At 38.5% G+C, this 27876-nt stretch overlaps 1 protein-coding gene across 9 annotated transcripts in view; it reads left to right on the top strand.

Moving 5' to 3' along the window:
- Positions 1-27876, top strand: part of INPP4A (inositol polyphosphate-4-phosphatase type I A) — a 111506-nt gene that overhangs the window by 48022 nt on the left and 35608 nt on the right. For all 9 annotated transcript variants that reach the window (XM_066545217.1, XM_066545216.1, XM_066545214.1 and 6 more), the window contains 12 exons: positions 14673-14732; positions 17081-17299; positions 18122-18166; positions 19651-19769; positions 19885-20001; positions 20994-21073; positions 21498-21609; positions 22491-22581; positions 23250-23397; positions 26276-26406; positions 26772-26876; positions 27667-27775. In XM_066545217.1, coding sequence (XP_066401314.1) covers positions 17194-17299; positions 18122-18166; positions 19651-19769; positions 19885-20001; positions 20994-21073; positions 21498-21609; positions 22491-22581; positions 23250-23397; positions 26276-26406; positions 26772-26876; positions 27667-27775 — 1163 coding nt within the window. In that variant the 5' untranslated portion in view covers positions 14673-14732; positions 17081-17193. The remainder of the gene's footprint in view (positions 1-14672; positions 14733-17080; positions 17300-18121; positions 18167-19650; positions 19770-19884; positions 20002-20993; positions 21074-21497; positions 21610-22490; positions 22582-23249; positions 23398-26275; positions 26407-26771; positions 26877-27666; positions 27776-27876) is intronic.

The raw sequence follows: 27876 nt of genomic DNA, 5'->3' as shown, positions 1-27876 counted from the left end.
GATGCCCAGAAAAACTGGAAGAACATCACTGGAAGATGTTTCTGGAAAAGAAAGGATTATAAGGTCTGAGGGAACCCACCTCTAAATTTCAGGAAAAAGATATCTTACAGTCATATTGGGGAAGAAAAAAGAGAAGAATTTGCAGCAAACCCAGATTCTTTGTGTGTGGGAATGGGCAGTGAGGAGGATGATGATGGATGATCAAATAAGCACAATCTACTGCTGCAGATCATTACTAATCATGAGATGCTGGAATGCAAATTTAATCTTGTTTCATAGTCTCTTAAAATAGCTGTTTGAAAGTTAGAGAAAATGACCTTTTGAAGATTCCTATATTTCCCTACTCAGTTCTATCTAGTTGCCTCTTTTGCTTAACTTCAGTACAGTTCAGTGAAGTGAATCCTATCCCAAGACTGTACCCCTTACTTAACCTTTTCATGGGTTAATCTAGGTGAACACTGTACTTATGCTTTGTTCACACAGATGCTTAAACAGTAATAAAAACCTAAATATTTTTCTACAACAAAACCATGTGAACTAGTGAACTGTGTCTCTGCTGAACTGTGCACAGTAGCAGAGAGAAGGTTGTTCCAACTTACTTGCGTATTCCATCATGATTGTTTTAATAGTATGTTTGCTGTTAGGACAGGATATATGCTATAAAAAATAAAACTAAGTTTTGCCAAGGTATTTTGGGGGTTTGTAGTCAAACATTATAGAGATAATTTATTCTTGAAATGTGTTTATGTTGATTTTGTTTTGAAAAAAGAATATATACCTTGCAGAATATTTATGTTCATGATCATTCTGTAATTTCCCTATTAAAAAACCCCTACACTTAATGCAGTTCCTGCTAAATTTTAACCCCAGAAGTGTTTAGAATGTGAATATAAAATAATCTGAAGGATGTATTATAGTACAGATCCCTGTAGGAGCATATTATCTTTGAAAACATTTTAATAATAATCTGTCTGAAATTATACTTTTGCCTTTTCTCCATTTTAGCATGAGCAAAGAAAGAGTTTTAAAAGTGCTGCTCAGCTATTAACACCAAGCTATTTTTACTGGGACTTTTGAGCATTGATTTGGTGTTTCTAAGTGGAGGCATTTTTCATTTGTGGTTGTGCATGTTCACTTTGGAGACTTTCCTTCAGTCAAATCTGCTGTGATCTGAGACAAGGTGGTTTTTGGAGTTGTCCCAGGCAGCTGCCAAATACTTTCAAACATTCAAAGTGGAGGTGTAGAGAAAAACAGTGGTGTGGAGGAAATTCCAGTTGTGAACAGATATAGGTTTGGTATAGTGTCCTGAAAGCATCTTGGGATAGTGGGATTGATGGGGCAAAAATCTTGCCACAGAATTGCAATTATTTATCAACATAGTAATTTTAATGTTTCTGTAGTTGCTAAAAAAAAAAAAAAGAAAGCCATCATTGCTTTATTCATTATTATTTTGTAGTTTATAGACTGAAGAAATATGAACTAGGTAAAAATAGAAATTAGAATTTAAGGGTATTTAACATATTTTTAACAATAAGTTAGGGGATAATACAAAATTTTCAAAGTCAGCAATGATGCACTACCAAACAGATGAGCTCTTTGCTCATCCTTGCTATTTCAAGGATGAGTTCTTTAACTGTGTACTTAAATGGCTTTTGAAGATAAATTCTGAAAAAAAGTCTTTTGTGAATATTTAAAACATGTGGCATGTATCAATAGTTTGACAAGTAGCATTTAGTTTCTTTGAATTACTTTAATAATAATAAAAATGTTAATAATTTCCTGATATTTCTCCATGAATCAGCTTTGAAAAACATATACTACCAGAAGAAAAGCTATTTCTATTTTGGATTCAAAGTAGGACAAATCAGCATTGTTTTGTGTGGTGCCTGTTGGTGCATTTTATCCTCAAACAATGGGTTGTATGTGTTAACCATTTGCTTTGATGGGTTAAGTAGCAGTTATCATGTCAACTCTGCCACACAGGGTCTTCTATTTCTTTGAGTAGGAAGGCTGGGAGATAAATGCTTTCAGATAGTATTTGCTATGGAAGGAGGAAAAAATGGAAAGAAAAAGGTTTTGAGGATTGTTTTTTTAAGGAAGCAAGCTCTGCTGAGAGCAAAAGTCAAGCTGAGGGGCAGTGGTTATGGATATGAAGGACAAAACAAATGCCCAGAGCACTGGGAATGAGTGGTTTCAGTTGACTCTGTTTTCCTATGTGTTGATATTTATTCTACTTTAGGAGTTGGAGAAATGCACTTGGTTGTACTCCAGCTTGTCTGTAACTGAGAGTTTGGATATCTTGCTATGCAGTGAAGGGAAGAGGCAAGTGCAGACAAAAAATATCTTTTGATTTTTCTTCAAGTCTTAAAGCAGCTTGTAACTGTCTCAGCACAGCTCCAGTCATCTGGTGCCACTCTTGTGGGTCTTGTTTAAAAACTGTACTTCTTCCCCTTCCCCAGGAGCACCACTAAGTACCAATGAGTACTTGGCATCCATTACAAAACATCTTTCATTAGACAAGACTAAATCACTTTGCTAAATAGGAGGCCTCACAGAATAGGAAAGATCTCTTCTATGTGCAGCTGCATCCACCACTACAGAGATGACACTGGCATATTGTAACTTAAATGTTTGGGCTTTGAAGTCATTTAGCACAAAAGGGGTAAGATATCTCTTGTGCTGAGGTCAGTTTCCATATTAGTAATCAAAAGTGAAAATCTGAACATGAGAACTAAAAGGATTTTGGTTTGTAAAAATGCCTGGAAAACAGGGCAATTACCACATAGTCACTGGTTTCCTAGATCTGAGGAGAAATTCACAGTATATTTTGCCCTGTTGAATCCTGCATTCTGAGTTGTGATCTTGGCACATTAAGGAGTCCTTGTATAACACGGCAAAACACATTAGGAAAATCCATTTGGATAAGTGTTTACAAATTCTGTTCTTACTTATGCAGGGTGGACCTGGGGACTGTCACTGGGGAGAAAAATTGAATATGTTTGAACTCTAATTATTTGGATGCTGCTGTTGCCCACTCCCAGGTGATCTAATTTTATCTGCAGTTGTGAAAGGCAGATATAGCTGCAGTTTCATGGCATATGCTTTTATGCAAATGTTAATAAATATGGTAACTTTTGCATCTTCTACCTGACTGTACCGTCACACTTCTTTACCTTCTCACCCCCTCTTGATCTGTGAGAACACTCATCCATTTGCAAGATTGTAATTTAAAGTACCAATCATTTAAAGTAGCTAAACATTTTATGGGGCTTAGGTCATATAATAACTTGTAGAGTATAAATGAAGGGTAGAGGACATTTTTTTGTGACTTTTACAGTCTCTGTTGGGGACTGAGGCTGCATGCTTGACATTCTCTAGCACTCAGACAATTTCATAGCCAAAATAAGGATGCAGTTTAGTAGCTTGTTGCCTGTAGAGTGCTCCTTAAAAATCTTGTCTCAATTACCCCAGAGCCATCCCTCCTAAGGTACTTAGCTACAGAGATATTCAGAATGGAAGAATTAGCAAAGTGCTTCTTGGATGCACACTAATACCACTTTTTCTGCATCATCCTTTAGTAGCTGGGTTTTCACAGGGCTTTGACACAATTGTTGCTTCAGTATTAAAAGGTCAAGGCTACTCTCCTTCACGTCAACCAGTGGTTCCTGACTTCTTCCACATAGGAAATGCCAGACTGATTGTTTTTTCTAACTCACTTTGTTTTGGATTAGCAAGTGTGCTAATTGTTTGTAACTATATTCTTTATGAAGAACTATTTGCCCTGTAGGATTTCAGTTACGCTCTGTTTTTATTTTCTTTATTGAAAAAAGATTGTATTCTTGAAAAAAGAATGCTTTATTTTTTTTTCTTAATTGCATAAGGAAAGTTATTAATAGGCTTTCCCTTTTCAGAACTGGAAAATACCCAGAAAGTCACTTGCTCACACTTTCCAAATACAAATTTGCTTCTAAATTGAGACCAAACATGGAAAAATTTAGAATGTTAGGTGAATATTTTATGTTGTTCTGAGCAGATGGAAACAGCTGTTTAGTTCTTAGAATGTTTAAGTTGGTGGTTTTAAATTGTCCATGAACTATGCAAATAAAATCGGTGGGAAGTATCTGAGGAATACAACCCACGATCAGTAGCTCTAAATTAGCTTGTTCTTCCACTGGAAAATTTTCAGGGCATTTTCAAATCAAAAAAGATTGAAAGCTATTGATAGCTGAGTTTATTAAGTCCCATTTAGTTTAGCCATGCAGTTCTAGCTTATTTCACTTCTAAAAGTTAAAAAGTTGAGTTCTGTGACATTTGCTGTTTTAAAAACTTATTTAACAAAGATGTATAACAGTGATGTCCGTGATTCACAGTGATATCTCTGTGGGCAGACAATCATATTATGTTTCCAGTGGAAGCAGAGATATTGTGCTTGTAACATGGAAGTTATCCAAATGATCACAAACTGTCCTGACTAACCTCCTATGGCTAGCTCTCATTCTTCCATCTTTAGTCTCTAAAAACTCTGTAAATGAACTCTGTAGAGTAGAGAGGAGATCTGCAGGACCTGAAAAGGCTGGAAACAGTAAAATTAGTGCTCCTAACTGTTGGAGAAATTATCTTATAAAGCACAGGACCACAGCATCTGCTGGTACATGTAAACAGTGAAGAATGGCACAAAATTCTACATAAGTGCTGTTACACTCAGAATCTTTTTTATCTAAGTGCGAAGATTAAACTCATGTTATATCTAAAGACAAATAGTTGTTTCTATTATAATTAAAACTCATTACAGCCTGATCCAGGAATCATTACTTGGCTGGATCCAATAATTACTGGAAAAGAATTAATGCTTCTGTATAGGGGAAAGTCTCAATAAGTAGCTATGCAGTTAAATTCATTGAACACATCAAGTGTCTATATCTATCATGCTGTAATGCTCACCTTTTGCCTCCCCTTCTGGACTGTAAGGTTTCATTTTGGAGGTGGCTATGTGGAGGCATTTTAGCAGTTGTGAGCATCCAAAGGACTTCAGATACTGAGAGATCTGAATATCTGAGGAATATGATGTTCATGTTGGTAGTTTTTTCTTCTCCACTCTAGGATCCACTTAGGGTCATTTTTATATTTGCTGACAAGCTTTTAAATTTGGCCCTTTTTCCATTGGTCTGCAGCTCTGAGTTACATCCAAATGTACTGTATGTGATACCATACATACAAGTGATCACTCTAGAACTAATTTTGCCCAGCCTTAAGTCTGCAATTCTTTAAATGACCATGGGTGAGCTATAGCGACAGTCCCATCAAGTGCCAGCTCTGTATCCTCTCTCTTTATATCCCATGCTTCTACTCCATCCTATGTCTCCAAGTCTGAAGGCTTCTGCTATCATGCCAGGCCTTTATTTTTCTACACTTAATCATTGTATTGAGTTGTAAAATGATGATGGTATGATGTAAATATAAACAAAAATTAAAACAAATCAGCCACAGATATCTATGCAGCTGGAAAAAATTGTTGTCATAGCTGAACCAAGTTTAATTGCAGGCTAAAACAAAGTTACAGGCAGGTCAATAGAAGTTCAAACAAAGCAAGCCTGAAAAACCTGAGTGCTCAATGTTTGCAAGCCCTGCTGCAAGGCTTCAGGGCAGTCACTGGTGATGGCAGTCTGGTATCTACAGGGCTACAGGGTAACAGAGCTGCAAGGGCCAGAGAGGGACATTGGTGACATTGTCTGTTGTGTTACCTCCAGGCCTTAAATACCGAGGTCTGGGTGTGATACCTAAGTCAGAAGTTCTCAGGATGCTTGTCAGCTGAATATGGGAGTACAAACATGGAGATGCTGCACAGAATATCAGTGCTGCTCATTACAGTGTTTTTCTCAGTCTCTAGCATTGCCTGCTCTCAGAGAAGACTCCAGGCTTGATTAAGCTTTTGTTCTGACCCAGTCTTTATATCCAGCTTTTGGTCCCACCTTTTGGCCGGAAGGTACTGCCTCTCCAGCAGAAACAGTGGATGTAGGAACATGTGCTCACACTGTGATGCAGTTCAGTTGCTTAGTTTAACCTGTTGCTGAAAGTGGCTCTGATGAGGTGATGGACTGTAAAGGCAGTGTGGCTGAAATGTAGCTACCTGCTCTCATCTGGGCCTGAAGATCAAGACAAGTAGCTGTGTGCAAAATGATCATTTCTGCTGCCTTGATCTGGAGGTTTGACTGCTGAGGTAGGCAGCATGCTTGTGAATTTCTGATAAAGTCTGGTGGGAGGCAACAGAAGTTAGCAAAAGTCAGCATCACTGTGGCTTGCCTTAACATGCAAAAATTGGGAGTCAAATAGTCATGAGAGTGAGTTAGTCATGAGCTTAAGAAAGGAAAATAATTTGGGATACATCATTCACATTTTCAGGCTTTTTTGTGTTCATGCAAAATTTGCTTTTGCAAAAAGTGAAATTCATGCAAGCTTGGCCTATAGTAACATTCCAGTTTTAGAAGTCATGTAAGTGCTTGGAGAATTGACAAAACTCTGACATTTAGGTACATATTTTTGAGCACTGAGTGCTGCAAGGAACTCATCATTAATATCCACCCTTTGTCTTTGCATACAATTTATAACTTTTTTTGTGATTGTTGCCTCCCTGCAGCAGTTGTTATTTTTTAAATAAATTTTTGAAGGCCACTAAACTGCGTGAAAGATTGATCAGTACTAGCTACTGAAATCAAACCAGTAGATTGTGGTTACAGTTACTTGAAAATTGTTTTTAAAAGCCCTGTACTCCAGAAATCCATGGCTATACCCTACAGGAGTCTTAATATTCTTTGAATTCTTGGAAATTTGGACTGAATTGTTTATTCCATCTGGTCTGTTGGTAGCTGACAGAAAATAAAATTATCGTGGAATAAAGTGTTGCACAACATGTACTGCAGCAACTGCAGCTTCTCTGTCTGAATGGAGCATTTTAACCTGTAATATGCTGGCATGAGGAGATATGAACCTTTGGAATAAGTACCTACAACATTTTTGTTTATCCTCAGCTGTTCATATGTTTGCTCATCTTCCACATGAAAACCATCAGAGCAGCTGAAATACTTTTTGTTACTCTTACCAAACTTTACTTTTTGTTGTTTCTGTCTCAGAGATAACATCATATCTACTACATGACATTTATTTTCTCTAATAGCTTTTTTGCTCAATTACAGTTCAACAAAGAATATTGTATTTTGGTAAGGCTGATAGTAAAAACTGGGGAAACTCATAGAAGTTTTCACAAATAGGGATCAATTGTTGAATTATGGTATTCTAATAGAAAGCTGTTGATCTTAGACACTGATTTGTAATGAAACTCATAGAAATATGGCAGTGATACTTGGTCTGGTTTCCTCTTATGACACTTCAGAGACAGTCAAGCCACTTACCTATTTTCTTTGCACTTGTGTTCTTTATTTATTCCAGTTTTGTGCTGCTGATTTGGGGTTGTTTTATTTAACAGCCAAATACCAACCAGTTTCAATATATTCCAAATATAATTCCAGTATATTTAAAAGTGATTGATGATCATCAGTTCTCATGATTCCTACATGGCTGGGTTTCAGTTACTCTGCTACAAGTTAATCACAGAATCACAGAGTGAAGGGACCACAGTGGGACATCTGGTCCAACCTCCTGTTCAGGCAGGGTCATCCCAGAGCACATGGCACAGAATTGTGTCCAGACAGTTCTTGAATATCCCCAGTGAGGGAGACTCCACATCCTCTCTGACAGTCTGTTCCAGTGCTCAGTCACCTGCACAGTAAAGAACTTCTTCCTCATTTTCAGGTGGACCTTCCTGGGCATCAGTTTCTACCCATTGTGTCTTGTTTTGCTTGGCACCAACAAGAAGGGCCTGGCTCCATCCTCTTCACACCCTCCCTTCAGATACTTATATATACTGATGTCCCCTCTCAGTCTCTTCTCAAGGCTGAACAAGCCAAGCCTTCTCAGCCTTCCCTCATAGGAGAGGTGCTCCAGTCTCTTAATCACCTTTATTGCCCTCCCTGGGCTTGCTCCAGGAGCCCCATGTCTCTCTGGCACTGAGGAGCCCAGAACTGGGCACAGCACTCCAGATGTGACCTCACCAGGGCTGAGCAGAGAGGCAGGACCACCTCCATTGACCTGCTGCCAGTGCTCTTCCTGGTGGTCCCCAGGACACCATTGACCTTCTTGGCCCCAAAAGCACATTGCTTTCTCGTGGACAGCTTGTTGTCCACCAGGACCCCCTGGTCCTTCTCTGCAGAGCTGCTTTCCAGCAGGTGAACCCCCAGCCTGTGCTGGTACCTGGATTTATTCTTCACAAGGTGCAGGACTCTGCATTTGCTTTCCTTGAATTTCAAATGGTTCTTCTCTGCCCGTCCCTCCAACCTGTCGAGGTCTTTCCCAAGGGCTGCACAGCACTCTGTGGTATCAGCCACTTCTCCCAGCTTTGTGTCACTAGAACTTGCTGAGGAGGCATCTGCCCCTTCATCCAAATCCTTAATGAATAAGTTACACAGCAGTGGGACCAGAATTGAACCTTGGGGGACACCACTAGTGACAGGCCTCCTGTCAAGAAATCTATTTTGTCAAGGAATCTATTTTGAGAATTTGGCAGGAAACCAACACAGCACACCCCCTCCATTGTATGTTACAGGGTGATCTTACTGTTTCCCCACAGGGTAGTACTGGCATTAAAAAGGATTCCTTTCACTGGGAGGCTGTTCCAGCGAGGCGTTGGAACGGGAACAGTGGTGGGAAGCATGGACTGTTGTTGGCCTCTGAGGAGTTAGAGGCTCATGCTTCACACTGCCAGCATCCCACCACTTGTTCACGTGACTCCAGAAAGAAATGCAGGGTAGAGCAATGCAGTCAGAATCTTGGCCTGCAGCAACACTCTGTCCCATTGATTTAGAAAGGTCACTGTAAGCAAACAATTTTATTTGAAGAAGGCGAAATGAAAGCAGCAGGAAAAAAAAAGACAAAAAAAATTTAAATATGTATATGGTATTGTGGCCATTAGGCATAGCGTAGGCATGTACTCTGTAAGAAAAAAAGTTACACGATCAGAAATACATGAACAAAACACAGTTCAGGAGTACAAAACAAGTGTTGATGGAGAAATATGCACCAGCAGATTTGCATTAGTAGCTTAGGACTCCAGTTTTGCTAGCTGCCTAAATCTTAGTAATAAACTTTGTGGAATATTACTCCTACACTAACATTTATTTTTAATTTTCTAAATACTTGATACTGTTTCAAATTCTGAGTCAGTTATATCTTATTTAAAGCACATATGTTAGAGAAAGAATTTGTGCATTGCTGGTTTGTCTTTAGGTGCTGTTGTGTATTTTTCCTTTATATAAACATGTAAAATAGTAAGAATCACAGTGAGTCAGAACAATGCCATGTGGAAATGAAGAGTGCTTGAGAGATTTTTTTTTGCTGTGCCTGTGACCTAATGGACCATACCTTCCATGTGGGGAATGTAGTGTCAGGAAAATAAAGTTTCCCCTGTGACTCTGAGGTGCAGTCCTGTTGCCCAGATGAAGCTCACTGATTTCAGAGCAGGATGTCAGATTCCATCACACACAGAGAGGACAGTGCTGTCACTGCACTGTAATTCCTGGGTTGTTTTGCTCAGTATACACTGACTTTATTAGTGCTACATTAGTCTGTGGAGTGGATGAATATTATAGGTAGGTAGATCAGATAGTTCCCTAGACGTTTGGTTGTAATCCAAACTTGACCAAAACTTCTTATTACAGATCTTGTTTCAGTGCTTTTATCCCTCTGTCTTGTCTATGGTCCCCCTCTCATTGCCTGTATGAGGGAGAATATGTTAATGCCATTGATCTGTAAACAACAGCAGTATGAAATCTTTAGCAAATGTTATGTGTGTCTGGTTCATCTCCATTTTAGGTCATAAAGTGTTGGGGTTTGGATTTGTTTGTGGTTTTTGTTTTGTTTTATCTTTGTTTACTTTTATTTGTTTGTTTATTTATTTGTGGGTTTGGGGGTTGTTTGGTTTGGGTTTGAGTATTTTCCTTTTTTTGTGTGTTTTGGGGGGTTGCTTGGGGTTTTTTGTGGGCTTGTTTGTTTATTTGATTTGTTTTGTTTCATTGGGTTTTTTTCCTGCCTTTGTTCCTCTGCCTCACTCTTCATTGCAGCAGGAGGAGCTCAGAGAGGGAGTTTGTTTTTTCCAGCTAGAACAGTTTGTTTCTGCATTGTTACCTTCATGGTTATGATGGAAGACTGCTCTAAGAGAGGCAGGTGTTCTCAAACTCAGAGAAGTATTTCCAGTCCAGACTCCTCAACAGAAAATATGTCCCCTGTTCTCATGGGCTTCTCATGTCTGTGTAGGCAGTTGAGAACCCCAGGTCAGGAGGAGAGAACTCATTCCATGCGCAGGAAACTTTACCACAAAGTGCCCAGCACATTTCTTGTGAAGAGGGTAAAGGTTAATTTGGGGTAAAGACCACTTGTAAGCTGTTTCAGTTTCTGCTGGTAAAGTGACAGAGGAGCCTGAGAGGGTTGGATTTCAAACTCCCCTGTAGCAAAACTTAGCATTTTCCATGGCATTGGACTGTATTCAGCTTGATAAAAGCTGCTCTACAAAGTGAAACAGAGCTGTGCTTTTTCTTTTTCAGCTAACAGACGTGTGTGTTACAAATGCTTGCTTCCACCTCTGGATGTGTGTATTTTTGTGCTCCTAGAAGCACTAAAGGAATAAAAACATTGTAATGACAAGTGAAATTAAAACAGTATCTCATTAAAAAAAATGCTATTTGTATTTCTGTTGTAAATACAGACAAATAGTTTTAATTTGCATAGAGAACTAAGTGGCCCTAAATTGCAGTTTCCTGTTAAAAGTACTAAAATATATTGAAGAGGTAAAACTGGGTTTTTAGATTATTTGAATTTACTGAAGTTCATAGTGGGGAAGGATCATGAATAAATTTTGTGACTTACAAACTTATCTGCAACTAAGTGGGATCTGTGGACAGGAAAGCAAAAAGAAAACAAGCCACTTCCTGATGCTGAAATGCTCTTTTATCTAAATATCACTGGAAGGTTGCATTCAGGGATTTCCACATTGCACAAATGCCTTTATTACATCTTGTGTTAGTTGATTTCATTTTCTTGTGGAAGACTTTTCCCTGTTTTGCTGAGGTTACTCACTTACTCAGAATCCTCAGGGAATCCTCAGAGAGTGACAAGAAGATACTTCAGGCCAAACTTAATATTTTTGTCTTTGTTAATCAAGGTTCTGGGAGAAGGGGACATTTAACCAGATGATGAAGGGAACCTAGACTTAGGAAGCAGACTGAAGGGGGAGATAGAGCCTCTTTGTGGAGCTGGCACTTGCCCAGTGTGTCTTTGTGGGGAAATAATGTCAGTGGGAGGCAAAGCTTCATATTGGGTGCTGGCATCACTTGCATTCTTTTGCCTTCTCATGGAATCATAGATCATGGAATGAATGAACTGAAACTGTTGTCAATCCATGGATGTGCAGTAGACATAGTCTGTGTTGCTGCCTCTGTGAGTTTGGCTGGAAGGATCTGACTCAAGGTGCCAAATTCATGGCTTTGACTTTTCCTGTTTTGATCTGCGTGAGATTCAGGACATTGAGTTTCTCATTAAATGAGACAGAAGAGTGAAGTGCATGTCAGACTGTAAAGAAAATAGCTCTTAACTGGAGAAGGTCTTAGCAGGGTTTAGCTGGGAGCTGCTGTTCTTTGAGCTGGTGCTCTGTTCTTGGGCTGCCTCTGCACCCATCAGTGGTAGGGTTGATCCAGACCTTCAACTCAGATCCTTGCCTGGCTAATAAAGTTCCTTGCATCATCTTTGAAACAGGTGTTGGAGTTGGGTTGCTGGAATTGCTGAAAGATTGGGTTTGAGCCAACATGTTTCTAGTTTCACTACCAAGGTTTTCTATTGTTGGAGGTAATAAAACACTCCCTGCATGCTAGTTATACTAGAGATGGTGCTCTTACACAAAAGGCAACATGCTCATAACTTAGCATAATCAGACATTTCTTCCTTTCCATTATTTTGTCCATATTTATATGGTTAATAGAATGTTAGTTGGAAACCAGGCCATGCTGTAGATCCAAAATACTGTTTCAGGCAGTATTCACTTTTCTGATTTTGTGTATTGCTAAAACATTTTCAATCAGAGACAATATTAATGAAGATGTTTTTTGAAGAATGCAGTTGGCTGAAGGAGCCCCCTTGATGTTTCAAAATGGATTTTTCAGGAACAAGAACCTTAATTGTTAAGGTTCAGGGAATGGTCCTTACAGTCTGGAGAGCCTTGAGACTCTAAAACTGATTGCAATGCAGTAAGTAACCCACAACTGCTTTTTCACCCTCTCTGGGAGACGATGGTAAACTTTCAGTAGGATTACATCTGTGGGATTTTTTTTAAAAGCATTGAGGAAACTGTCACACTCTCCCTTTTTGTCTATTAATCTCTTCATGTAGAAATATCAGTAGCATTTAGCCTTCCACTGCTGTTGCATTTTTTCCTTTGGTATGCCTCTTTACCTGATCCAATGCCATAAGCCTAGAGCACTATGGCTGTAGAAAAGTACAATCTCAAAGCAGACTTTGATTCAGTCAGTCATTGGACATTGGAGTATCCTCTTTCTCCTGTTATTGATGTGTGAATTGGAAAAATCCTGTTTTCTGCAGTTGTGTAAGGAGTGTCAAAAAAGTAGATGTTAGGCTGAAGTAAGGTTTAATCTTACCTCACATGTTTATTTCAAGGGGTAGTTCAGTAGGAGATTTTTTTTTTCAAGAAGGGAACAGACCAAAGCACTTTGCCAAAATAGTTGGTGAGATGAGGAGAATATTAACTTGCAGTTGTATAAACTAATCATCAGGGGCTTATTCTGGGGCTGAGATGATCATCATTTTTGCTTGAGATCTTGCAAGCAGAGCGAGACCAAACGTCCCAAAGTTTCAGTCCCAGAAGACACAAGGTCGTGTAGCTGAGCAGGATGGCATTTACTTTCCACAGCTAACTGTCAGGTCTGGGGGCAGCAGGGCAGAAGTAACATCAGATGAAGATCCTTTCTCCAGGTCATACACTTTTGTGCTAATAGAGTGACAAACAAATATTCACATAAGAGAAGGGAGGCTTGTTCAGAAGCCTTTTCTGAACTGTGGATCTGGCCTTTACCAATCCTGGAGGTCAACAACAGACTCTCATGTTTCTGTTGAAAACTGGGCTTGCAGCAAAGCTTCATGAAGTGCAAAGCTGCACAACTTGCCAACATCCACTGTCTGCCATCTTAGTAAGAGTGAAGCCAAAGGCTATGTGTAGATAAATCATGCCATCTTCAGGAGAAGTTGCTTCAACATGAATTACATCAGCCTTGGCATTGTTGTCTGCTGGAGTGGTACCAGTCTTTGGAAACTATCCATTTAAGGATAGATCCCATCTAAGGAAACTATGTGATCTCTTAATACTACCTTGGTAAGAATGCTACTTCCTTTGGTTTTTCTCAAAAACGTGATCATGAGGTTGTAATTGTTGAAGCAGTTGTCCTTCAGGAGAGGGATCAGAGCACCTGTTGTTTGGTTATGCACTGAGTAAAGGGGACTCACCCCTGCCTGAGCTAGCACAGCTGTGGGAGGGATCCAGTTTGCCCAGCTGCAGCAGGGCTAAGTGAGTCATCTAAATAATTTTTATAATTAGAGAGAGGTATCTCCATGGGGTGACTCATCCCACCTACCTTGGCAAAGAGTGACTTGTTCTCTGGAAGTGCCTGTGTTTCACCAGTGACTGCACAGAGAACCTGAGTGGTGAGATCAGACACCTGCCTCCTATGTTCTTTAGGTGAGATAATATCTTTCTGTAAGTGATAAGAGCTCAAGTTAAATTCTAAAGCAGTCTTGGGTAATTGGTAGGGCTGGTGATTAAAGCAAGAAACTGAGACTGGAATTACTAATATCTTTTACTGCAATATGGGATAAATGGGAGATCTTAAAAGACATAGCCTTTTAATATAAATGTACTTGAATGAGATGGTGGCATTATCAAATGTAAGTCTTCATTTAACCTGTAGTAAGCTTAAGAATAATTTGCTTTTACATTGCCACCTGCTTGTAGAAGCCTCCCTCACATAGTATTTTCACCCAGTGGAGTAAGAGACCTACATCCTGATCTTTTGAACTTCTGTATTTTGACACAGAATCTTCTCTCGTGACAGTAACAGTTATAACTCTTCCAAACAACAATGTTTTGAAAGTTTAGCTGTAGAAAAGCAAGCATAGTAACAAATGCTGTCTTAAACTCATCATATACATTCCTTCTTAATAGCAACAAGCCTTTTGGTAAACATGTTTACATATATTTCTTACAGCCGTTCTACCCACTCACCAAATGCTGACCTGAAGTCAGTCCTTTTCAGCGTAAGCTTATTTGTTTGTGCTCCTGCTCTAGCTCGGTATTGCCATGACTAAAGCTCTATGAGGTCCAGTAGAGGATCATACAATCTTTTTCTTTTCAGTAAACTTTATTGTGAGCACTGGTAATCAGAAGTTACATTTACAGTTAATTCTGAGAATGGATTAATCTGAGAATGGTACCTGCCCACTGGTTGTGATGTATGCAGTATAAAAAGATGGTGCATTTATGATGATTATTTTGTTTATTTTTTTAGATGTGGATTTAACTGATATGATATACAAAATCCCTCTCCTCATGAGGAAAAGAGCCCTCTGTAAGTACGATCCTTGCAAGTAAAGATGTGTCATTAGATGATAAATTAATATTGCAATTTAAATGAATCGTTGAGGTCTTAGAGAACCTTGGAAAACTATCACACCCAGTAATATTTAAATACAAATAGCTTCAAAACAAATTAGATACCTGACCCTCTTGTAACTTATCAAGGATTGACCCTTTTTAAGGATTGCAGAGATTTAAACTTAAAAGCAGCCAGGCTCTTAAGTCTAATTGCTGTCTGACCTGTACCTTGGTGAACATGTCAGTTATTCTCTAATATGTTATTTGTAGATTTTGGGGGAAGGGCCTATGGCATCCTGTCTTAATCTCTGCAAGTACATTTTGTAGGTCTTTTCATCAGGCGGTTAGGTTTAATAAATTTACAGACTGTTAAACATCACATTATATAAAGAACAAACCAAGGAAAACCTATTGCTGAAAGAAGGGAAAAAAATAGGAGAATGGAAAGCCTTGGAAACTGTCAAAGAATTTTGATGGAAGTTTTATTTGAATAAATACTAGGACATTCAGTTCTATTTGAGAAAGGTTGGTTATTCACTAGCCACTTAAACATTAATAAATAGAATAAAGCTTTTTTTACTGTGTGTGATCAAACCTTGGAACAACCAGGTTGGTTAGAGAGGTCTTGTCCAAAAGACCTTGTCCAATTCTTGTCCAAAACCAACTGGACACTGTCCTGAGAAGCTTCCTTCAAGCAAAGGGGTTGGATTAGGTAAACTCCAGAATTTATCCAATCTCAACTATTCAATATGCATTGAAAATCTGCCTACTTTAATATTTGACTGTCAGAAATTATACATATATATAGGCTGAGTGTTGTTTTTATACACTGTCACTGAGTTTTAGAGCTTTGGGGTGCGATGTTCAGAGATCTCAGTTTCTGCCTCTTCCATTCAAAAGAAATTTTTTTTCCCATTTGGAATTGACTTATGCCATATTATATAAACCTGACTTGAATCAAATTCTTACTTCTGAGTGGTAACAGACTGGCTTATTATGTAGGCAAAGTCCAAATTTCCTCCCTAGAATGAGCTCCTCATTTAAAATCTAATTTCTAAGCTGATGTAGATGTCCAGGCTGTGTTCAGTTCAGTTGTCTTACATGCTTAACTTGCATTTGAATTTTTGGTGTCCAGTGAAGCAGTGATAGTTAAGAAGCTTGAGTACCCCATAGAGAGAGAAAGATTCTTTTGAAATCCTCCAGAGGCGTATGCTGACTAATTAAATTCAGAGACTTAAGTTAAGCAGGTTCAATGTTCCTTTGGAAGTCTTCTGACAGATTTAAAGTGGTGTTTTAGAACAAAATGTAAGCTAGGTACTTTGTTTGATTAGAATGCATCTTGCTCATTGTTAGGCCCATCAACCTAAAAGGAAAAGAAATACTCTCCCATTTTGCAGTGTGGTTCAAATGTTTTGTAGAATGAATGACAGACTTCTGGGAAGGTGTTAGTTACTCTATTAGTACTTTTCAGGTTTATTAGATTTTACTCCTTACTTGCTAAATTAATAGAGTTTGTCATAAGATTATGAAACAAATAAAAAAGTTCCATAACTGCAGTGCTAGCACAGTTGATTGAAGGAACATTCACATTCAAAATCATAACCAAATTTTCTGTAGGCTTTCTTTCCTACTGTAATTTTCACTTCATAGGCATTGTGAGGGGAAGGACTGTCATGGATGTCTGTAGTCCAAAAAAGTGGAGGAAAAGCACCAATGCTGCTATCTGCCACATCAGCAGGCATCCCTTTTTGCTTTTTCTTTCCACCACCATCCCAGAATTTCAAGCTCTCTCTGGCCCAGTAGGCTTTATTTATAGTTTTCATTATCCCTTTCTCATGGCAGTAGAGCCTAGAACAGCACAGTGTGCTGACACTGACAACATTTCCTGCCCTTTTGTTCTGCACTCCACCAACCTGTGGTCCCTTTGTCCTTATCCCTAGTGCTTCCTCTGCAGACAGAGGCCCCATCTGACAAATTTACTTGTGCTCCCCAGGGAGTAGAAACCAGGAAACTTCATTAAGGATGGTTTAATCACTTAGACAAAGGAGAAGAGCAGCTGGTTTGTTAGCATGTCTCTCTCAAGCCCCATTCTCTGACAGAAAAGCTTTCTTGCACATGGTCCAGTTTTCAACAATTTGCTGTAAAATTCTGCAGATGTAGAGTTCATGCAAATGGAGTTACTATGCATTGGATCTGCCTTGAGCATTTTATTTGAATGACCTGAGATGATTTTATGGCAGTAGATTTGCTGTGGTTGAAAATAACAGTAGCTGATAGTGGCCTAAAATTTTGGTGTATGTTTTTGCTTTCTCTGTTGCTTAGCATGGTAATGTTAGAGGAATAGCAATTGGATACAACCTGCTGCACTCTGCTACTCTGTGAGACAAACATCAGTAAAGTCAAGCAGCAAGAAGAGAAGGGCTCTTCATGAGAAAATGACAGCAAGAGAACACAGCCCCCGCCATGGTGCCAAGTCCCGCACTGTGCAGAGGGCCTCCACCATTGATGTCACCTCTGACATGGTTGGCCTTTCTCTAACAGGTTTGTACCTTCCTGGCAGCTACTGCTCTTTTGCTGCTTCTTCCAGAATCTGCCTTGTGCTAATGTTGGTTTTTTTTTCTTTTAATTGCTCGAAGATTTAGATCTGTCTGGTTATCTGGAGGTAATGAGATAAAGGAATTATGCTAAAAAATTCTAAAAATCTTGAATTTGCTACTTTTAAAATAGACAAAACATTGAAATCAGAGGGGGATTAAAAAAATTAAGTTAGATTTTTTGTAGTTATATTTGTCACTCAAAAATAAGCAATGGGGAGAAAATTACAAAATAATGTCACGGTCTAGGAAGAGTCTTGGCAACCTCCTTGATTTACATTGTATAAAATTTTCAAAAGAGTTCAGGGAGCTGAGGCTTGTCTCTCTTATCTTTTATGGTTATTAAATTAGGATTCTAACCCTCAGAGGCTTGCTTTCATTAGCGAGAGAGACAGGTACTTTTAAATTTTGTCCTATTAACTACCACAGATTTAATAATTTGGAGTTAGTAGTGGCTCAGGCTTTAATCCTGCTGTTTTCTATTGAGATTAAGCATTTACTATTCCCATATTGCATATAATCTCGTATAGGTTTACATATTTTAATATGTTTTATAAACTGAGATCATCCCAGATTTTCCAAATAATTATTAGATACCAAGGATTACCAGATAAATGTTTTAGATACCAGTCATGGCTCACTGAATTAAAGAAAAATACTTTTTGTATAAAATGTAGTTTCTTTCTCTGTGTGATTGCAACTTCAGGAAAGAATTCACGTGACAGTGATGTGAATTGTCTAATCTTGTGGTAATTTTTCTGTTTTACAGGAAACATTCAAGATCCAGATGAGCCAATTTTAGAGTTCAGTTTAGGTAGGCTTATGTGATTTTCATGCTAGTTTTGATAATGCATGCTGTTGAATATGTGTGAGGTTTTGTAAGTGTTGATTTTGAAGTGCATTTCATATAGTAAGGTTTGCAACTTTGCTCCGATTTTTATGGAGATGTGGTACAGTTTTTGTGCTGCTTGTACAGTATCTTTTGATAAGCAGCCAGCAGTTTCATTTGTGGAGTTTCTAGAAGTCTGTAACAAAAAAATTGGTCTTACAAAATTTTTAATGTTTACTATGTGATTATTATTATTATTATTATTGTTGTTGTTGTTGTTGTTGTTGTTGACTTTGTTTATGTGAAGTTGCAGTGAAACTCCCTTCACTGTCAGTTAACCAGCAGTTCAGGTCTTCAAGCAAACTGAAGATTTGCTGGAAACACCATTTTAGGGCAAAATGGTTTCTAAGAATTGTGAATTACACCTAACTTCTTTCCTGGGGTTTTTGCTGTCAAGTGATAATGCAAGATGTAGAAGTGACCTGAATTGTGAGATGGTTGAATTTGGACAAGAAGCTTGTGCATTGACTCACCTCACTTATTCTTTAAGTGGAAAATGTTTTCTCATGAAAATTCAGTCCACATTTTCAACTGCAGGATGTTTTTTATGGCTTAATAGTGGACTATTATTTGAAAGGTTATGCTCTTGACAGTAGGCAAATGTAAAATTAGAAAATTTTATCAGTTGTGTGTAATTGTGTTATGAATAATAATCTTAACAAGCATTCTCAGAGCTGAAGGAGGTATTTCAATTATTTTCAGATAAATTAAAAATGTCTAGAATTACAAAGCTGTTTAGCTAAATTTCAGAATTAACTTCCTGCATGTAGCTGAAGCTGAGTTAGACCACACTGTAGCTACCTGTATCTAGCCAGATAGAATTTGGCTCTGAAGTTTAATGTAATTGTGTAGGGTCAGTTATGGCAATTTTTGGAAATTGTTTCCTACTCACCATAGTCCTTTTCCCAGCAGTTAAACTCACAGTAACATTTTAAAGGAAATAAATTGCTGTCATCTTGCAATTACAAGCTGGTTTTCCTCAGCAGTGCTGCTTGATCAATGTTCAGGCGCTTCTGTTGGTTGTCCCTGGGCAAATGCCATTTGATAATGGGCTTAATGGAGCGTGACTTCAAATCAAATGCAGCCAGGTCATGAGATTCCCAGGGGAAAACCTGCATGTGGGCTCTTAGGATGAGCTTGCCAAGGGGTGGATAGGCATGTATTAGAAGAGAACAAGTTTAAATTGCAGCTCCAGAGCTTGGAGCCAGACTGAGCTGACTGCATGTTTACTGTTTGCGTGCACAAAGTTGGGTGATGTCTGCTTTTATAGTGTGGTGATAGAATGAATATGAAGCCCTTTGTGGTTTGATTGCCCAGAGTGTATAATGTGGTTTTATAAAAATGTAGAGTCTTACAGCAACATGAAAAAGATCCTGAATCTAAATGTATTTATCTGTTGCATACCTAAGCTTGCAGTGAGCTGCTAACTCCATCGCTAGATCGAAAACCAAATAGTTTTGTAGCAGTGAGTGTAACTACGCCTCCCCAGGCATTCTGGACGAAGCATGCACAGACAGAAATTATTGAGGTGAGTGCTCAGGTACTTCTAGATTACATTTAAAATCAAAGCTAACACAGGAATCATTTCTTCCCTAACAAATATCGCCTTGCATTAACTTTTGGCTTTTTGTTTATGATTACAGGGAACAAGTAATCCTATCTTTCTAAGCAGCATTGCCTTTTTCCAAGACTCTCTTATCAATCAAATGACACAAATCAAACTCTCCGTGTATGACGTCAAAGATAGATCTCAGGGAACAGTAAGTTTGCTTTATTCTGTTGCCTGCCCAGTCAGTGGAGCAAGGAAATGAGAGGGAAAGAGATACAATTAGTAACTTCTGTGGAAGAAAACAGAGAGAGAGCAGCACTGATCATACAGAAAGCAAGATGGATAGGGAAAGGAGGAACAAATGAGATTGGCTTGGCAGAGTGAGAAGCATTGCCACTTTTCTCAAATAAGGCTTGTCTGCAGCAACTTTGGAAACCATGGATTTAAATAAAAAAGGTCCTGTCACTTGTGCTCTTATATTGTGGACATTTTTAGCGAACTAGATAATGAATAGGATCTAACACCCCTGACTGAGGCTTCTAGCCTGTGCAAAAATGCCAGAATGAAACGTTCCTTTGGAACAGAACATCTAAATTCTGGGAATCACTGATACATTAGATTTGGTTCAGGGATAAGGTTTGTTCCTTTACTGAAAAAAAACCTTTCAGTGTCAGCGCTCCCATGTTGCTACTTGGATTTTTGGGCAATACAGGCCTTTTCTTCTCCCACTGTTGTCCAGAATACTATTTCAGGCCCAATGTATCTGCTCTTCCATGGCTTCCTCAGGGGCAGCAGAGCCAGCCCTCTCTGTTCAGTGCTTCATAGGGAAACTCTAGGGAAAAATTAACACCTCCAGAGGAAGTAAGTTCTTCACAAGGAGACAAATTTGGGTCAAAGATGCAGCCTGAGCCCTGTTCAGCCATTGCTTTCATGTTCCTGAATTGCTTGACCTAAGCTCATATATACTGAGGTGCCTCCATGTATATCCTAGAGAAACAAAAATGCATATTGTCCTCTAGTAGAAGAAAAACTTGTAGAAATTATCAAATATATTAAATTTTAAGAGATTTTAATTAGTTGTATATGGCATATTTAGTTATGGTTTTGCTCTTGAACTAGTATGGATTTTGCACTTCAGTGCTGTGGTCAAAGCCTTTGCTCACTATAAAGGTAAATAAAATTCTGGAATTCATCTTCTTTCAGATGTATTTGTTGGGTTCTGGGACGTTCACTGTAAAGGATCTTCTTCAGGAGAAGTACCACAGGTTGCACATAACACTAAGGTTTGTAATATTTTCCTTCTTTTAACTGTTAATTCTTCAAAACATGGTTGAGATTAAAACCTCTTATGTCATGGCTAAGTTGAAATGGACTTAATTAAACTCCCTTGTTTTGATATCAAGTATATTCTGGTTATCAAAATGTGTGAATACATGCATTTCTTCTCATTGTCATGTTACCCTGAAATGTATAAGCTGAGCACAGAGCGCTACCTAGGCTGCCTTCATTCCATGCAGCATCCTTGTGGAATAAGGGGAATGTTCTTCTGTTGGATGAACCCATTATAAAATTATTCCAAATGAAGTTGAAAAGCTTCCTGTTTAAACTGTTATTGAAGTTTGAAGATTAATAGCCTTTTATAAGTGTTTCCTTGTTGATGAACAGGTCCTCCTCCAAAAAAATCTCAACGCAGAGTATTTGTTGCAGGTCGGCTGAAAGTGACCGTGTTGGAAACATCACAGTTATTGGATGGCAGATGGAGGAAAAATCTGACCAAAGGCCTCCAGTGACAAGGTCACCTGATACAATTAATGGAAGGGTGAGTATGAGCATTGGACCAAATTCAGAAGAATGCAGATTTATTGCCAGCATTGAAATAAGCTAAGCTGACATCTGCCATCAACTTTCCTGTCCATCTTTAAATTTACTAGTGCTTTGCATTTTCAAAATACTGTAAGGAGCATCACCTAATGGTGATGAAGCCATTTTGAGATTTGCAGAGCTCTTGGTTCTCATGTGTGGGGTTAAAAGTCTTGGGAAAAAACATTTTAATTTTAAATGGTTAAGCTTTAGTATTAAGTATTCATGTTCTTCTTTGGAAGAGGCTTTTGGTACTGTTCATTGGTGCATTTGGTGCATGGATAAGCAGTTTCAGAGACATGTGGTATTTTATTTCACATTGTGGATTGAAAGGTACCATTCAGCAAATCTGTAATGAAGATGCTAAGGAATTCCTAGAATTGTTTGAGAGCAGATGTTTGCAGTACTTTCTCAGCCTAGACATATATTTAATTCTGTAAGGCTTGTGTTTTGAGTATTTTGATGATCATTGAACTCTTATATGTGTATTATATTCACAGTGTGCATTAGAATCCCTTTTTATCCTCCAGATCTGTTTGTGCCTATTGATGCAGTACCTGCAAGGACTCTGGAGCTGTGCTAGCATAAGTAATTGAAAGGCTGGATGAAAATTTTTGTGGCATTTTGAACTGTGCAGTAGAAGTAAATAGGAATGCTTAGGATTCCAGCCCGCAATATTTCTTATCCACAGGAGAAATATTAGAAATATTTCTTTAAAGCATGTGTGGAGTTGAATATTTCTTTGAAGTCTTTCTGATAGGTCATCACTGCATATTGTTTGGGCGCTGATGTTTCATTCTTTACAATTTCTGATTTTTCTTGGTTTTTTTTTTTGTTTAGACTGTGTTGCCAGTTGATGAAAGTTTAACAGAATCCTTAGGAATCAGATCCAAATATGCTTCATTGCGGAAGGATGCACTACTGAAATCTGGTAAGCTGCCTTGGGCTGTAACAAGTAAGCTTTAGGTATCAGTAAAAGCTAATCTTCCCTGTGTGCCTGTGGCCCCAGGGCATTTCAGCAGATGTTTCATTTGAATAGGAACAGGCTGCTGATTGAGCAGTCCTTTGAGGGTCATACCAGAATAAATAATTTTATCATATGCACTATTCTGTACTGTAAAAACAGCAGAAGCAAACTCTTGCCATTAGATTGACTGTAATATAACTTTTTCCATGAAATTTCATAGTCTATTCCTAAACAATTGTTGCAGGGTGAGGAGAGGGTCAGAGGAAAGCAAATTGCTTTACAGAAAGAATCTTGCAGAAGAGTTAGTTTTCCAGCAAATGATTGCGTGAGAGTAAAATGCACAGTACATAGACAAAAAAAGGGCATTTTAAAAGGTGAATATATATTTAATTTAGCTTCTTTAGCAGTGTAGTAGGTCATTTGGAGTGGAGGCTTTTCCTGCAAACACTTGAAGAATGGCCATTGCAGAATGACCATGCGTGCAAAAGGTAGACTGATGCCTGCTTAAACCAGATCTTTACAGCAGGGTGTTTCAGCATAGTGAACTGAAGCCATTTACTTTAAGAAAGAAGAGACTTTGTACACTTTTAAGTCAGACCCTAGGCTTAAATAACATGGTTTTAATTTTTTAGTGTTTGGTGGTGCCATTTGCCGAATGTATCGTTTCCCAACGACCGATGGAAACCACTTGAGAATCTTAGAGCAGATGGCAGAGAGCATCCTGTCACTGCACATCCCTAGACAATTTGTGAAGCTGCTTCTAGAGGAAGATGCAGCAAGGTGAGTTTTGGGATGGTTTACATGTGCAGTAATACAGCAGTGATGTGGCTGTTACTGAGTTACAAAGGCATAAATATATCTGTGTTAATGCACTGACTACTCAGTGAGATAAAAAATGGCTTTGAGAGTCAGAAGAGTAGTTTTGACTGGAAAACAAAACAGAATAAAAGCAAGTAAAATGAAATGCTGTAGTACAGTAATGACATGGCCTCATTTTAGGAGATGGGAGGGAGAAGGAAATCTGTTAAGCATTTTGTAGGTTTAGTCTGAATTTGCTTCTTTTTGGAGCAATTAACTTTCTTCCAGGCAACATACTCCTTTATGATTGTTTCTTCCCTACATTTGTAGGCTGTGGTTTGCAAATCTAATGTTTTATATACTCTTTGTAAAGGCCAAGATTGGAATGTTAAAGCATTTTAGCTGTGTTTTTGAGTATTGAGCTTTTATTTTGACTGTATTTTAATCCAATCCTATAGACCTTAACTAAGTCTGACCTTTATTAATACTAACTGGTGTTCTCATTATTGTATATTAGGAATTTCAGTTCCTTCAGAATATTGTGAAATAAAATCATGGGTTAATCTATTCATTGTAGGTATTTTCATATTTTGTGAAAATGACAAACTCTCACAGGAAGACGGCAGAGACTTTTTGTCATGCATGGGAAAGCTAATTGAGTATCTGAATTTTCTGATGTTATGTTTTTAGTGGTGTGTGCTTAGATTCTACAAATTGAATGCTCTATCTTGTTCAGCCATACTACTACAACCTTGGTGGAGCAGGCTAGGGGTATGCCATTGCACATTTAGTCATGAGGTATTTGTTTTTTATTTTGCATCTTTGTTCCTCTACAGCTTTCCTCACAGTAGGCTTAAAAGCACCTATTCATTATTAGATACAACCATAATAATAAAGAGTTGGGAAGCTTATCCATAAGATGCCATGTATGATGGATATAGGTTAAGGACTTGAAGATAAGGAGAATTCAGGGTGAATGAGCAAAAAAATGTGTCTTTCAGTAAGACTATAGACAGTGAAGTTAGAGGCCTTGGCCATGAATTGTGACTGTTCAGAGGCTCTTGCTAAGATCATGCAAAGATTGGTGGATGCCTGTTGTAAACAGGTACAGGTTAATAACAGCCCAGGTGATTGTTAATATGACCTTGTATATGTCCCCTGGGTAGTGTGGCTCAGAGGTAAATAGCCCTTTGTGTAATTACTGAGAAAGGCTCCCTTGTCTCTGTTCAGTTGAGGTGACCCTCAATAATGTGCACAATCACAGTTTGTATTCACAGAGTCACTCAAATTTGACCAAGTGCTCTGTTCTCCATTCTCAGTCTCTCAGCCCAGAGGAATGACAGACAGCTACACAAGCACAGCTGTTTCTGTCTTCACATCCTGGTGACTTTTAAAACGTCCTTGGATAATCACAACTGCTGTCTCTTAGATAAAACTCTTCTGGGCCAATGCCCTTTGAAAGAAAACATCTACTGGGGGGTGTGGCATTTTGACTGCCTATTTATTTATGGCATCCATATTCCTTGCTGTCTTGGCTCTAAGGGACAAACAAGTAAACTTGAAGTGGTAATCTGTGAATTTACTTCAGGAAGACCAGGGCTCAGATGCATGGCTGGTTTTGAGCAGGGGGTTTGACAAGGTAATCATAATAGCATCTTATGCAGAAAGCAAGTTTTATGATGAGACTGGAAGTGTCTTTATCTAGGTCACTGATAAATATACTTTATGCTGTTGCCTGTTGGCAAAGCAATCTGATGTTTTTCTTGGAAATTTAGTTCTTTTTGATAATATCCAAAGTACTGTGGAGTGGGAATTGCTCTGTGAAATGCTGTCTTAAATTATACACAGACAATTGGTTAAAACTATGGAATTAGGAATATTGAGAGAATTGCAAAAAGTGCTGGATCCTTTTGACAGATGATTTTTCTACCTTTTCCGGGGTAATGTGCTGTTGAATTTAGTCTGGTGTTGACTTGTTTATTTTTTCCCCTTTCTTCCTCTATTCCAAATAATACACTAATCCAAGAAGAGAGTAATACAAATGTGACATGAAATACACTGAGTATTTTCTCAGCAGCACTGCTGGGGAACAGAATGTAACAGAGGATTGCCATGTGTGACTGGAAACCTGGCAGTTGGGGTACAAGGGGTTTTCCTGTTTATATCTGTGGATGTCCAATCCTCCTTTATTCTACCCTGAGTGCCCAAAATCCTGGATTTCAGATGAAGGTTTTTTTGGCTCATCTTCAGTCTCTCCAAACCCTTAATGCTTAATGCTTGCAGTCTCTCCAAACCCTTAATGCTTACACTTCTTAGGCTTTCCCTGGCCTTGAAAACTGTTGTGTACCTGCCTTACCAGTGAATATACTCCTTGGACCTAACATCAGATAGGTGCTAATATCCCACCTAACCTCTGTCAGAGTTTTTAATTAAAGAGCCACCACAGTTCAGTAAATTGTCCTTAAAAGGTCCTCATTGTCCCAAGTCACCTGACACAAGACAGTTCCCATCATTCACCAATCCTCACATAGTTGGAGAGCTCCTGCAGAAAGGTGGGAAGTTCTGCTTATGATCAACACCTGAGACTCCTCGGGGAAGTACAGTATATTCTGCCTGTGAGGAAGCAGTTTACCTCAGAGTAGGGCTCAGACTGTGCTCTGAAATGTGCTTGTGATGTGTGTTTGGAAGTTTGGGATATGTGTTGTTTCCAGTCTGGTGAGTAGCTCAGACATGGTAAATTGAGAGTGTATCAGCTGAGGATGGTGTTTTGTTGATAAGATGTGAAACTCATTCTTGGTCAAGTGGACTATGGACATAAACACCTCTCTTTACCTCCCTCCCCATTTTTTTTCCCCCCCAGGGTTTGTGAACTAGAAGAATTGGGAGAACTGTCTCCTTGTTGGGAAAGCCTTCGTCGACAAATAGTTACACAGTACCAAACAATTATTTTAACTTACCAGGAAAATCTGACTGACCTGCACCAGTATAAAGGTGATTTTTTTTTATAAAAACGTGATTCTTCTCTACCAGGGTTGTTAGTGCTTCTCTGAAATTGGGAATCCAGAATGCTTTATGATCAGTAAACAATGCTATTATATTTTTTGTCTTTATTAATAATTATTGTGAGTTTGCTAATTACCAGGGAATATTTGTCCATTCTGTTTGTTCTCTTATCTTACTCTGAAAGTAGAGGACAAGGCGTGAACAGTAACAGAAAAATTTTGGTTTGTTTTTTCTTTTTAATTTTCTCTGCTTTACTTTCAGCACATAGCAAATGGTGAATAAAGCTTCTTGAATGTTTTAGCATAGGCACAAGGAGAAGAGTTTTATACTTACTTTTGTCTTGCTTATCTCAGGTCCTTCATTTAAAGCCAGTAGCTTGAAAGCTGATAAGAAACTGGAGTTTGTTCCAACAAATTTACATATACAGAGGATGAGAGTCCAGGATGATGGAGGATCAGGTATTAGCTTCTCTTTCTTCACTGGTCTCGTTACTTTTCTCTCCACTTTTTTTTTATTTCCATTGTCAACCATACAGCCAAGTTTCTACAAACTACTTTAGTAGTGCTACTTGGCATTTTTGTAACACCTTCTGTCCTCAGATTCCAAATCTCTTTACAAAAGAAGAGATGGAAGTATAATTATTGCTGTTTTACAGGTGGCAAAACTAGGTTCTGGAGTTAACTGAACTCTAGGTGGCACAAGTTAGCCTTTGTACTAGAGTTGGGTTTAGCTGCTGCGTCCCTTCCAGACATTCTGAATTGCAGTAGAATAAAAAGGTTCTGACTGTTGTTTCCTGTTAAGCTTGTGTGCTTTTTCTCCAGAATCAACGTGTATGGCTATGCAAAATCTTTTTTTTTTTTTTCACATCAAGCTTGTTTCATTGTAAATAACCTGGGCTTTCCCTTCTTTTAGCAGTAATTCCCTGTGACCATGAACACACACTTGTGTCCATGTGAGGGATTCCAGTAATGGCAAGCTTTGTATACAGACTAGTGTTCAATACTTCTTTTTCACAGTCCATCTTCTAGATTAAGAAACAAAGGACCTGCATTCATGTATGGGTCTTTCACCTGAAAAAGTATTTGATGGATTTCCAGGGCCTCTAGAACAACTCAGTTTTCCATGTCTTTCAAACCTTGGCAAAGTTTTCCAGAAATTACTTTCAGAAAAGATTTTGAGCTTACACAATTGTTTTTCCGCGTTAAAGATGACAGGTTTTCATTTGTAAGTCCTTTTTGTCCATCCCAGATCAGAACTACGACATAGTCACCATAGGAGCACCAGCAGCTCATTGTCAAGGCTTTAAATCAGGTGGCTTGAGGAAAAAACTGCATAAATTTGAAGAGGCAAAGAAACAGTAAGTAGAAATACTATTGTGTCAGCTATTATTGTGCCTTTTCCTCCTGGTCCATGCTCAGTTATTTGGAAAATCATTCCATTCTGTTTTTATTTCATTCA

This window comes from Molothrus aeneus, chromosome 2 (genome assembly GCF_037042795.1).
Source record: "Molothrus aeneus isolate 106 chromosome 2, BPBGC_Maene_1.0, whole genome shotgun sequence".
Classification (NCBI taxonomy): domain Eukaryota; kingdom Metazoa; phylum Chordata; class Aves; order Passeriformes; family Icteridae; genus Molothrus; species Molothrus aeneus.
This window is presented reverse-complemented; position numbering and strand designations above follow the sequence as displayed.